Genomic DNA, 13,029 nt, shown 5'->3' with positions numbered 1-13,029 from the left:
GGGAAAAAATGAGAGAACATATTTAGTCAAGAGCAGAGCTGTAAAACAACCCAAACCCAGAACTTGATACAAAGCCCATTTTAAAAATGTCATTGTATTTCAGATTTTATTGTTCTTAATTCATAATAAATACAGATTTTGTAAAAGATGTGAGGAAATTGAAATATTTTAGCACTGAAAATCTCTAAAGGATTTTAAGTCTTGAATACAGGAATATGTTTTTCTTTCTTTTGTTTGGATGAACTAGAAAAAGAGACAATTTTAAAGGGAAAAGCAAGTGATGTGGTGTTAAGGTTGTATTCACCTAGTAAATTCAAGAACTCTACAAATTCTAAAATTCTATCCAAATGCAATTGGAATTCCAAATGGAATTCTCCATGAAACATAATGACTACTACCCTAGCACAAACATCAGTATTTATATAAATAAGTAAGTTCCTGTTTACTTGCTGTGCTAAGAAGACACAAACTTTTCTACAGGCATCAAATGTTACACATCCTGCCCACTAAACAGCATCTGAGGAGATATAGCATATATAAACAAGGTCTCAGTGTTCTGCACGCAGTTGCTGTTGAGCTACTTATTAACTCTGTATATTTATGTGGATTTTAGACTTACCTTAACAATTTCATTATGCAGGGACTGCACGGCCATATGCAAAGGTGCCATCATATTGGAGTTGAGAATGTTTGGATTGGCTCCTCTGCTGAGGAGCAAACTAACACTTTCAACCTGGTTTTTCTTCGTGGCCCAGTGCAGTGGGGTATTTCCAGAAGAATCCATCACATTTAACGCTAGGTCAAAAGAGAGAAAACAAAACCAAACCAAAACCAAAGCAAAACCATCAAATGTTCTGATCGCACTGAAAAAAAAAAAAAGTCCTCAGTGGAGGTTTAGGTCTGTGCTACTGCATTTCTTTGAAGAGAAAAAGGGAAAGATTGCATGTCACACAGTGCATTGTGTTAAATTGATTAAATATTCAGCTGAATATTGGTTAGAGAGCTGGGAGGGGTGAAACACTTGTCTGTTTTTTGCCCATTATTATATACCTTTTTTCTCCCCCCAAGAGTTACTTGATTTCCCTCTTTCCTTGTCTCTTCTCTTTCCTATCTTATTTGGCTTTGCAGCTACTGCTTTAGAGGCTGCACGGAACAAGTGAGTGTGAATAACTAAAATAAGAGATAATAGATAAGTGCTTGCAAATGGTAAGAAGATTAAAGACCGTATCTATTCTGATTCACTTACGAACACAGAAGTAAATCAATTCACGCCAGTTATAAAACTGGTCTGTTCTACACATGTATTTTGAGCTTCAAAATTGCAAATAAACTTCAACAAATATTCTAAAAAATTAAGACAAAAATTATATACTGAAAATAAAAAGAATCTGTTTCAGCCAGAATAATCTAAATTTAGATTGGCCATCATTGGGTGAAAAAATGAGCTTTTCAGGGCCATTGTATATTTGCTCAGTAGCCCACAGTCTGTCAGTGGAGTCCTATGTAGTTCACAATGCTTATTAATAACTGCTAAACAACACCTTTTACACAGAGTGTTTTTCCATCATTCGAGGCCCCGTGTTCTCCTACTTACCACTTCTTCCCTAAATTTCTTTAGATGACCTATCTCATCAAATGTTTATTTTCCCCCACTATTACATAAACAAGTTGTGATGACAACTTGAATGATAAGTATGAGAAAGCAAATTGTCTTTTACATTTCCAGTATTATAAATGTAACAAAAGACACATAACATAAATAAGGAAGACAAAAAGTCAGGCCTACTGTACGTCACTGCAGTTTTCTTTTTCATATCTGAAGACTGTAAATCTGAGCCCCAAACAAAATACGATGTATCGATTCACTGCATTAGAGAGTAAACAGTCCTAACATAACAAGGGCGACCCAAAACACGCCCGAGACACTGCAAACTGTGGGAGACAGTTTGAACTGTATTTCAATCTATAAATGTGGATGACACATACCAGTTCTGCTTCAGCTGGGTAAGAAACACTTTGATTATTGAACTTCTTTATTCTGTTAAATAAAATAGTTCATAAAACATGTGTTACCTTCACAGGAAGAATCATCTATGATCAACTGCATTAATTCTATTTGACCTCCTTCTGCAGCATGATGCAGTGGGGTGGCATTTAATTCATCCACTTTGGTAAGCCCAGAACGATTCTTCTTAATGAAGCTCCGTAGCCTACAGGCACTTCCATCTGAAATCACCTGTTTTGTACACAAATTTTTTCATTTCCTTATTCTCCTAATAGGCAAGATGTTAGCAATGCTATAGTGTGTTACTGTGGGTGTGTTACCACTCAATAATTTTCTCCCAACTGTTTAGTTTCATACAGAAGTACACAAATCCTGATCAGATTGAGTCAACAGTGAAACTCAGATTGATTTGATGGATTGCAAAATCAAACCCAGATGAGAAACAGTGCAAAATTTTAAAAAATGGAAATTATCTTGAATACATTATTTTGTACTCTGTAGTGAGCTCCAGATCCTCCCTCTACCATGGAAAATCTCAAACAAGCAAATTAATTACTTACTGTTTTATACTCTCTCCAGCTGTGGCCACATCAAATGAATTCAACAGAGAAGAAAAATTAATAATCTTGATAAATTCCTTTTCTAGATCTTTCTACAGGACTGATATTATGTCCTGGCCTTTCAAGTTCAGCTGTTGGGTTTCTGTGATGTTCCTTATGTCAGAGCAACGAATAAACTCTTTAATTTCAGCAGTATCCCAAGAGCATCCCATAGGCTACTATCTCAGTCTGAAACAACCCAGCATCTTCACAGCATAATACAATAAAACCCCCTCCGACAGCTCAGCCCTCTGACACCTTGACACCTCCCTGGTACTGTGCTTTGCAATAAAAGCCCACTATGGAAACCCTGCTGATTCTTACTTTATGATGTTCTCCCAATATTTAGTTCAAAACCCATATTTGTACATGAAGAAAAGTGATAGAAAAAAATGATTGCAGTAGAATGGACAGGAATTTAAAAACCAGTTATTAAAAAATTAAAAGAGAATAAAAAAGAAAAACAATTCAATAAAGTTGAGAGGAAAAAAAAAAGAGAAAAATGCATATTAAAAGCAATGCAAACCTTCCCAAAGATGTGTAATCAAGCAAAGGGTATATAAAGGAAATCCCCTAAAATCACTGTTCCCTCCTCAGCTGCAAATGAAAAAGAAAATTTTGCTCTCCAGGATCCCCTGAGCCCCAAAGACGCAACAATTTTTGCTGTCATTAAGCAAATATACATTACAGGGCAGCCCATTCATACACTTAAGCACGTGTTTAACTTCCTTCAGCTTAATAGTCCCATTGACCTCAGTGAGGTTACTCATGTGAATAATGTTACAAATCTGTTTAAAGATTTAGAATACCGGGGCCAAATACAGGGGCAGCATCTGCTTCAAAAGTGCAATTAGAAAAAGCTAATAGAAAACAGGTGGTATCATTGTGGAAAGGGTATTTAAGATTAATCAGCTGTCATAAAAATAAGAGGTCAATTACATGCACAAATATCTATACATTTTATACACATCAAAAAGCTATTTAACAAAATCTTGTTATAGAGCCCAGTATCCTCTATTCCTTCTAATATTCTAACTTAATTTTAATTGTAATGAATTTCAAATCTTTCTATTGATTTAGACTACATTGTACCGCTCTTTACATTGGAATTTTTTGTCAATGTAAGACAAAATGTGGCTGAAATGTGGCACGATGATAATTTCTATCAACAAAAGTAAGATTTTTCAGCCAATACTCCAGTGTTTCCTTAACAAAATGGGAAAGGAAGAAATCAGTTAGGTGTTCTCAGTGCTTCGGTTGGTTCAAAACAGCCAAGCAAGCTGTTTTAAACAACAGCACCTCCTTTGCACTTTTCCTGAACAGCTCTGTGGTGGCAAATCACCCACCAGAGTGACAAGCTGTGTTATGCTCAAGAGGTGTTGCTCAGGACTACAGCTAGCATACAGAAAACAAGTCGGGAAATGATCTCAAGAGGTCTTTAAACCCATCCACATACTTTGTCAAACTTGTTTAACCTACTCTTAAAAATCTCCAAAGTTACCCAAGTCATTCGTCCCATAAGCAACCTCTTCCTCTGCTGAATTATTCTTACCATTAAAAAAGGCTTCCCTAACGTTCAGTCTAGGTGACCCTAGCAGCAACATAAATACGTCACTTCTTATCCTGCTCTCTATGGAAAAGGGAAGAGGTTATATCCTTCCCGGCAGCAATTTTGCATTTGTAGGTTGTGCCGCTGGTTCCCTTTCCCTTCATAACAGTTCCAGTGATTTTAAACTTTCCTTTCAGGACATTTTTGCTAGATGGTCTACTCATTCCCATCACGACCTCTGGACCTCCCTCTAACAGGGAGACTCTTTCGGGGGAGCCGTGCCCCAGGGGGGATGCGAGCCCCGTGGCAGCCGCCTGCCACCCACCACCCGCCCCTGCCACCCCGCATCCTCCTTCGCCTGCTCCCCTCCTGCGTTCCCGCTCGCCCCGCTCCAGACTTGGCCACGCAACGCCACAGTCTCCTGTGTCTTTCACGCCCCATGGCCAGGGCAGCTCCCAGCCTGACTTCCACCTCTCATAGCTCTTCCCTCACGGCTCTGCTGACGAAAGGGCCTCCTGGAGGAAAGGGTCTCTGGGACGTAACCAACGCCAAGCCCGCACAGCTGCCTCCAGAGCCCCCACCTCACCCTCACCGACCTCACCCTCCACCTTCACCCCTTCTTGTCCCAACGCCCCCACGCGAGCCCCGGCACACTCTGGGGTACCACCTTGTCCCACGCCAGCCCCGGTGCCTCCGAGGCTGTCCTCTCACACTCACACCCGCCACCCAGCCCTCGGGACCCCCACCTCCTCCGCACCCCTCCGCACGCACCTTGAAGACATCCTGCGAGGCGACGGAGGCGGCATCCGCCTCGCAGACGACGCCCTGGTAGGAGCTGGAGGCGGCCGCCTTCTCCCGCGACTGGCAGAGCCGCAGCAGAGAGCGCTTCATGGCGCCCGCCCGCCCGGCTCCGAGCAGCGCCCGCTCCGGAGACCTGCGAGGCGAAAGACCGAGTGACGGCCGGTGCCGGGGCCGCGCCCGGCCACCCTGCCGAAGCGGCGGCGGCAGGAGGCGGGGAAACGGGCGGGGGCGCTCCCGCCGCTGCCCCCCGCAGGGCGAGCGGCTCCCCGCCGGGCGGCTCCCCCCGCCGAAAAGCAGGTCCCGGGCGGTCCCCTCAGGGGCCACCGACCTACGCTAGTGCTGGGTGGGCACCGCGGCGGCTGTCCCCGCGGCCGGCCGGGGAGCTGCGGCGGCCGGAGCCGCCGCTGGCAGCGTTAGCCGCGGGAGAGGGCTGAACGATCCCCGTTGGGCTTGCGGTGGGTTTTTTTTTTATTCCCTGGTTGGGTATCTGACAGTGACAGGGGTCCCTGGAGATGCGTGCATCTGTACGTGAAAGAACTGCGATGTGCAAAGATTAAAATAAATAAATGCGAGGCAAAACAGGAGCAGCAGAGTCAGACTCTTCCCAGCGCCCATGGTGCAACCTGTGAGGAGAAAAGCTGCCCGGCCCGCGCTAGCTGCCCTGGGGCGGCCGGGCTGTGCTGCTGCGGTGGCAAGGGGGCTGGTCTACACCGGCCTCGCAACTTTAAAATAGTTAGTTGAGTTTTCTACCATTAACTTCTCAGCATTTACTTTGCAGTCATAAAATTTTCTTGTAGAACTTGTTCTACCGGCAAATTTGGAGCAGCGTAGGAAAGCTATGAGAAGAGTATAGAAAGAAGCAGCACAAAGTGTTTCAAAGGGTTAATTACTAAAGCAACTTTAACGGAGTCATTCTTGCTGAGTCTTTAACGGAAACATTGGTAAGTCGGAGAACTAACAGTTTACTTAATGTGATAAGAACAGTCCTACCAAAGGTGAGGTAGCGGCCAGGGCAAACACTTAGGAAAAGCAATAGGAAGCATACGGGATGACTTTTTGCCTGTATATTCGTGGTTTATGGCAATCGGCAGCTTAAGGACTGCCAGAACCAGGTATCGCATCCAGTCCAGCCTGTTTAATAGCCATCAACTGGCAATTCTCCATTACTTCACTCATGCCCTTTCTGAACGTTTTTTATACTGGCCATGCCACAACGTGCTGTGGCACTAAGTGCCATAATTTCATTACACGTTTGTGCAAAATGCTTTCTTTTACTGCTAGCTTCACTTAGTGCTGCCTAGTGTTTTTATTTTGAGAAATGAAGAGTTGTTCCCCATTTTTTTTATCCCTGTTAGTTCTCATAATTTCACAAAGTTCTTCCAGCTCTTTGCTCGCTGATGGGGCTTGGTTCATATGGTTTTCCTTCTTAGTGGTGCCATTTTGTATCTCTGAACATCCTCATCATGCTACTCTGCATCTTTTCTATGTTCCTTTTGAAATGGGATAGCAAGACCTACATGCTGAAGTCAAGGTATACTCGAGCAATAGTACTAACTAATTGTTCATTTTTTTCTTCATTCCTCTCCTAAATGCTCACAAAGGTATTTGCTTTTTTTTTGAATGCCACTGAGCTAAGTTTCCTGAGAATTTTTGCAGCTCCACCACAATCCCTTTTCTGAGTGGTGATAGTATAAATAAATGGCACTCGTGCTATACTCACTCATATGAGGGTGGTTACAGTTATGTTTCCTCTGTGTACCCACCTAGTGTTTATTCAACATTGAATTTCATCTGACATTTCATTACTGTATCACCAAATGTTGTGGAATCTCCCACAATTATCTGCATTTTTCATCATTCTGAAAAACTCAATAGCACCTTTCAGATCACCAGAATATCTTTGCACAATTGATCCCAACGCTGACTTTAAGGGGTCCTAAGGAACCTCCCTGCTTTGCGAAGATGTATTCCTATTCCATATTTTTTAACCCTTAAAGAGATTCAGGAAATCCTTTCCGCCTGTCCTATGACAGTTTAGTTTTGTTAACAGATTATGAGGAGGAACCTTGTTGAAGAACTTTCTGAAATCCGCATGTCACTGGCATCATTTGTATCTCTATGCTTGCCAATTCCTTCAGAGGCTTCACTGGCATGTGTAACACCAGACTTCCCTCTATGAACACTGTGTTTGTTGTTTTGATCCTAGAGCCTGTAACTCCAGAATCATTTATAATAAGTTGCTTAAGTTACACAACCTTAACTATGTAGTCTTAAGATCATAAGACTAAGTAGTCCTAAGACTGAGTGGTTTTAAGTGCTTGTGGTGTAGACCTTTGATCTTATTAATTATCAGGAAACACTAAAAAATGGAACAAAAATAGTTTCTTCAGCCTACATTCTGCCGTAGCCATAGGTATTGCATACGTTCAAGAGCAGCGCATTAAGATACATTTTTATTGTTATGTCATCATTAACTGTGACCAAAAAATATGGTTACTTATGCTATAGCAAGAAAGCTATACTCAAGAAAGCTAGCCATTAGTGCCTGCAGAGATTCTAATTATGAGACTTAGGATTAAGACACTGGAGGAGTCCTCTGTATTTCTAAACCCCTTTCCTGGTACTTCCATTAGGAGCAGCTCCAGTTGGTGAGATTGTTCGCCTTCCCGTGGTGAGGTCCCTTTGAATTCCCTGTCTGGCCTTGACTTTTCTGTTGCCCATAGTCCTCTTCATGAGAAATTAAACTCAACAAATAACAGTCTAGATATAGTATAAAGAGAATAAATGCTATTTTCTGCAAGAATCATTACCTGGAAATAGAGGTATCACTGAAACATTGGTAAGCTTTAGTAAATCTATCATTCATTTTTTTCTTAAAATCCCCTAAATTGCAGTCAGAGTAATGCTGTGAAACAACAGAAGTCATGATCCTTGAACAACCATAGTTTTACTTATTTTCTTGAATCTGATAATACTGTCCTCTTCTTTTAAAATTACTGTTAGTTTTCAGTCTTCTAGTAAATGTTTAGAAGAATGTTCAGAGCATGAAAAGTAATACAAAGGTTTTCCGTTCCCAGGAGGAATCAAATGGAATTTTAAGTGGGCTGACCACAGCTTTTATTTCTGCATAATCATTTGACATAAGGAACTAATTCACATAAGTAGTCAAAGAGTAACCTTTCTTACAGCTGTTTTTCCCAAGAGTGGATTAAAATACATTTATACCATTTTGTTTCAAACATGCTCTTGCTAATGGTAGAATAGTGGATCCATTAGTACAAGCAGAATTCACTAAAGGTAATCATAGAGCAGCATTTCATTAAAAATATGATTGTTTAATAATTAAATTGTATATACAGTAAATATGCACCATTCCAGTCCTGTAGCCTTAGTAATACAGTACTGCAATTTTGTTAATTTTGCAGGCCTAGGATCTGTAAATTCAAGCAAATATCAGTAAAGAAAAGGATGTGCTGTATGGTTTTTTGCTTTGGAACCAACTTATTTGGCAACAGTGTTATACAAATTATGATGTGTAAAATGATATTTAGGGTTTTGTGCTGTCAGCTTAATTCAGTAAACCAAATTAATTCACAATGCTACTTCAGATATTGATTACCGTCATCCAGAAATTAATCTGAGCTACTGCCTAAACAAGCAAGAATGCATTGTCTCCTACAAGTTTTCAGAAACATGCTTGTACTTACCATGGAGAAACATCGTACTGTTTTTTTAAACCAGAAAGATGAATTTAAATCATATTTTACACTTATGTCTAATGGATCTTTCATTGCATTTTTTCTTCTTGAGATTTTGCTGTGGTAAGGGACATGCTGCTATGCTCAGCAGAAGGATTTAAGTTATTGACAGGTTTATTACACGCCTCATTTAAAAAACAGAGGATTTAGAAAACAATAATTCATTCCACTACACCACAGAGTCTTTTTTTTTTTTTTTTTCCTAATGATAATCAGATATGAAATAATATCTTGCAGATTTTGAGTCCTACTCTTAATGCTTTGGACAAGAAGAAATTTAAGTAGAGGCCCATAGAGTACAATCTATGCTTTAAAAGTAAGCATAATTTGATCTTACGGTTAATATCAACCGTAATAAGTAAAGGAGGTGACAGGCCATGAGAACATTCTTGGTAAGGATACTTCCCAAGGTGTCCAGTACAGCCCAGCAATTAATTGCAGCGACTATTGTCTTCAAGTTAACTCCTAGACAAAAGCTTTCAAGTATATAAGCTGGATTTAGAAAAGGTTTAGGTGTATGGTAGCAAAAGTTGGATGCTTCAGAGTGGAGTGTGTACAGATGAGGGGTGACTTAGGTACCCATTTCAGACAGTAATCCTCCTGTGAAGCTGGGAGCTAAGCCATCTCTTGCCAACTATCCTTTAAACAAGTGGAGGGCCTCTTACATACCAGGCATCATACGCCTCCCTCAAACTAAAGAGATTAAAACATACTCTATCTACATAATAAAAGCAATCATGGCCACCAGATGGTAGCTTGCTTTCTGGTAGTGATGCTCTTTCTCCTCTTCCTGTTGAAGCTGTGCCAATGTACAGCCAGAGACTGTTGGGGTCAAAGTGCTAGAGTCTGGTTTCCTACCACACTGGAAAACTTACTTTCTTGTTCCTGCCTCCAGGACTGCTTTTGTGGTTTTACATTCAGCTACCACTGACCAAAACCAGCAACCTTCTGTGAAGCAGGGACCTCACTCCTGGGCTTCCTCTAACTGTGGAATTTAGGAAAAGCTGAATTACCAGGCTTCAGAAGCTTTTTGGTCCTTAAAGTCCAATCAGACTGAGGCGTGATATATATGCATTACACTGCTTATTATGGACAAGTTTATTTCAGTTCTGGATATTGTTAAGATACACCTCCAGTTGTACAGCTCTAAAAAACTGGAGAATCTTAGTGATGAAATACATAGAATCATAGAATAGTTTGGGTTGGAAGGGACCTTTAAAGGCCATGTTGTCCAACTCCCCTGCCGTGAACAATGACATCTTCAACTAGATCAGGTTGAAGATACAGGTGCCTCAGGATATTTGTACATGTAAAGGTTAGGAAAGGGTTTATTTTAGGCAAGATACTCCTAGATTTCAGAAGCCTAAATCCTACCTGCAATATAATTTAGGCACTTTTTTGCTGACCAATAATACATTCAGAAAGTATTATTTCTTAGTGCCACTTGGTCTTTCCTCATTCAGCTGTGTAGTTTACATCACCATTGGTATCCTAACATGCATCCACAGATTTCTCCTACACAGTATATATGGTGCCGTGCCTGTCAGGCAACAGCACCCTCATTGCGATGGTGCGTTTCATTCATTACTCTGCCTACTTAGAAATCCTTTTCTTTTCTGGATGTCCTATCCAGCAAAATCTGTCCTCTATAAAGACATCTTAATCACAAAACTCCTAATCTCTCTTTCTCTGAAAAGCTGGAAAGAGCCTTCAATGACTTTTTTTCTTTCAGACGTATAGTCTAGTCTCACTGGTGGTTATAGATATTACCTGTTATTGGCAAATGTCTTTAAAGATGGAAGTTCTTAAAAATGACTGTATGAAGGAAAACCTGTCAGAATGTGTCCTAGTAATTTATGACATTCTTTAGGAATATAATTGAGTTTACCACATAGAGTAACAGAAAGGCAAAATAAGTAGGAATAATTTCTTATTACAACTATACTAACTGCTTTAATTATCATTCTGTTGAATATTTCCATGCATTAATTATTTCCTAATGAAAACACACAGTAAATTTTAAGCTTACTTTCTTGAACTTTCCCTATTGTGTAGGATGTCTGATATACTTTTTTAGACATAATGTAAGATGCTGTCCAAAAGAATTTTCATCATTAAGGGATTAAAATACTGATGGAAATATGTTACAAATTACTAGATGAGTGTGAATGTAGCCATACTTATTCATGTTTGTAGAAAATAACTATTATATCAAAGATGATTTGTGCCAGAAAGTGCTTGAAATCAGAATGAAATAGAAAAGTTTCAGCTTGGAGGGGGAGCGGGCCAGGGAACCCAAATAAACAGAGAGAAATGAACTAGACTTTAGGATCATAAAAATAGGTAAAATTGTGGAAAAATGCATGTTAGCATTTTCAGGGGGGACATACTGATACTATTTTCCTCAAAGAGTGTGGTGTGCATCTCACCGCTAAACCAGAATGATCAAACTTTTTCACGCTCATAGTTGTTCTGGGGAACCACTGATGGAAAATCTCCTGGATGTTTCCCCTGTCACCAGTTTGCAAGCATAGCAAATGAAGGGTGGCAACCTCAAGCATGGAAAAGTAGCATTAGTAAAACAATAGTGCACATTATTTCCAGCTGTCTTCATGTTGGCATTTCAAACTTATTTTTATGACCGTATCTCATATCCTTCCTACTATCTCCTGTCTTGCCTGTTCTTCTTCCTTGGCTTCTCTGTTTATATTTCAAGGCTGCTTAATCCTCTTTCTTCTCTTTCCCTGATGTTATTTTCTTTCTGTACATATCATCCAGCCAAAGTCTGTTTTCCCCTTATCTTCTGCTGACTATACTTTCATGTTTTGATCTAAGAGGATTCACTTAACTCTCTAACTCTCTTATGTACAAGCATTTTCTGAAAGCACTTGATCATTTCTAATATCTAAGAGAGACATGGATCCTACCTTTCCAGTGGTTAACCTGAACCTCTTGTATAAGTAACTCAGAATAAAGAATTGGATCTATATCGCAGAAGCAGCCAACACTGGAAGTCTTCAATAAATGCTTTCTATGGATCATCACAGACTGGTATAAATGCAACAAACCATCAATTTTTCAAAATAAAATGCAGTTCCTATTATCTATGTCAGATTACACCTCAGGTTTTCACTTCTTTCAAATATCAATAATTTATTTTGCAAGATGTCTGTATCACTTTTATTTCTTCTCAATGAGTTGCCCATGCAATTGCACTGAAATCATGAAGCAGAACTTCTGGTATATTAAACTATATTTCTATCAGGTTAGGAAAAAAAAGACTTGTTAAAAACTAGAATTATTAAAATGTATATGTTATATAGTGCAAATGAACTATATACATTTTTTATTTTAAAATGAAAGAAAACATTACCTTGAAAATGGTTACATATATAATTGAGTGAAAATGATGCTTACATACCTGAATTTGTGAAATGTGGAAATATATAGTTACTTTTTAAATTAGTCAGCTTAAACAAATGTAATTCAGGAAAGCAGAAAAAGGCCAAAATATCTTAATGAAATTACTTTTAGCATAGTATTGCATATTTTAGCTAGTGTTTAAGACTTGCTGACTCTTCATTTCCCCAAGTCCTGGACATTCCTGTCCTAACTGAAGGATGGCCGTCATATCAAAGTCATTCAGACATCATGTTTCACTAACTAAGATTAAGTTCTGCATGCTTCTTAGGTGGACTAGATATGGGTATTTGTTTGAAATATATTTTCTATTTCATATTTAGTAGATATGAAACTATGACCAGACCCTCTGTAATAATAGTCTATTTTGGTCTAAGCAAATATAATTAAATCTTTCATTTTTACAAACATTACTTAGAAATAGAGTCAACATCTACTAGTAAAGAACGTGCAATACTTAGAATGCTTTTTCATATGGATCTACTGGGGAAAAAAAAAGTCTGGTGGCCAAAAGAAAAACTAGGTTGTGAAAAAGTTTTGCCAATAAAAAGAAATGTAAAGTCATACTGAACATGAAAGGATGTCATATTATTTGTATATTACTTGCATTTTCCTGCTTGGAAAAAGTAGATTTTATTAAAATTCACTAAGATATGTATTACACAGTTCTTCAATTAGCTGAAATTATGTCAAATTTACATTTAAATATGAATTCCAAATATTCTACCTTGTATTTTTAACGCAGAAAGCTCCCTGAAAGCAAAAGAAAAAACAGGCCCAACAAAAATTTGAGCGACAGAATCTGAGCTACATGAAAACTATATTACGCTTACCATTCAAGAAGTTTGCAGGTGATTTCTCTCTGAAGCAACACATATATAAAGAACACAAAGATAT

At 39.3% G+C, this 13,029-nt stretch overlaps 1 protein-coding gene across 1 annotated transcript in view; it reads right to left on the bottom strand.

Annotated features, from left to right (window-relative positions):
- TRPA1 (transient receptor potential cation channel subfamily A member 1) overlaps positions 1-5,140 on the bottom strand; it is a 37,163-nt gene extending 32,023 nt beyond the window's left edge. Inside the window, exons 1-3 of the mRNA XM_087735244.1 lie at positions 4,925-5,140; positions 2,074-2,236; positions 620-795 (exon numbers count right to left, since the gene is read on the bottom strand). Of these exons, the coding sequence (XP_087591370.1) occupies positions 620-795; positions 2,074-2,236; positions 4,925-5,044 (459 nt within the window). The 5' untranslated portion in view covers positions 5,045-5,140. The remainder of the gene's footprint in view (positions 1-619; positions 796-2,073; positions 2,237-4,924) is intronic.
- Positions 5,141-13,029: the final 7,889 nt, after the last annotated feature.

Source organism: Nipponia nippon, unplaced genomic scaffold (genome assembly GCF_047370975.1).
Source record: "Nipponia nippon isolate SJK-2023a ecotype South Korea unplaced genomic scaffold, ASM4737097v1 scaffold_1, whole genome shotgun sequence".
NCBI classification, from domain to species: Eukaryota; Metazoa; Chordata; class Aves; order Pelecaniformes; family Threskiornithidae; genus Nipponia; species Nipponia nippon.
The sequence above is the reverse complement of the archived record's forward strand: the minus strand, read 5'-3'. Positions and strand labels throughout refer to the sequence as shown.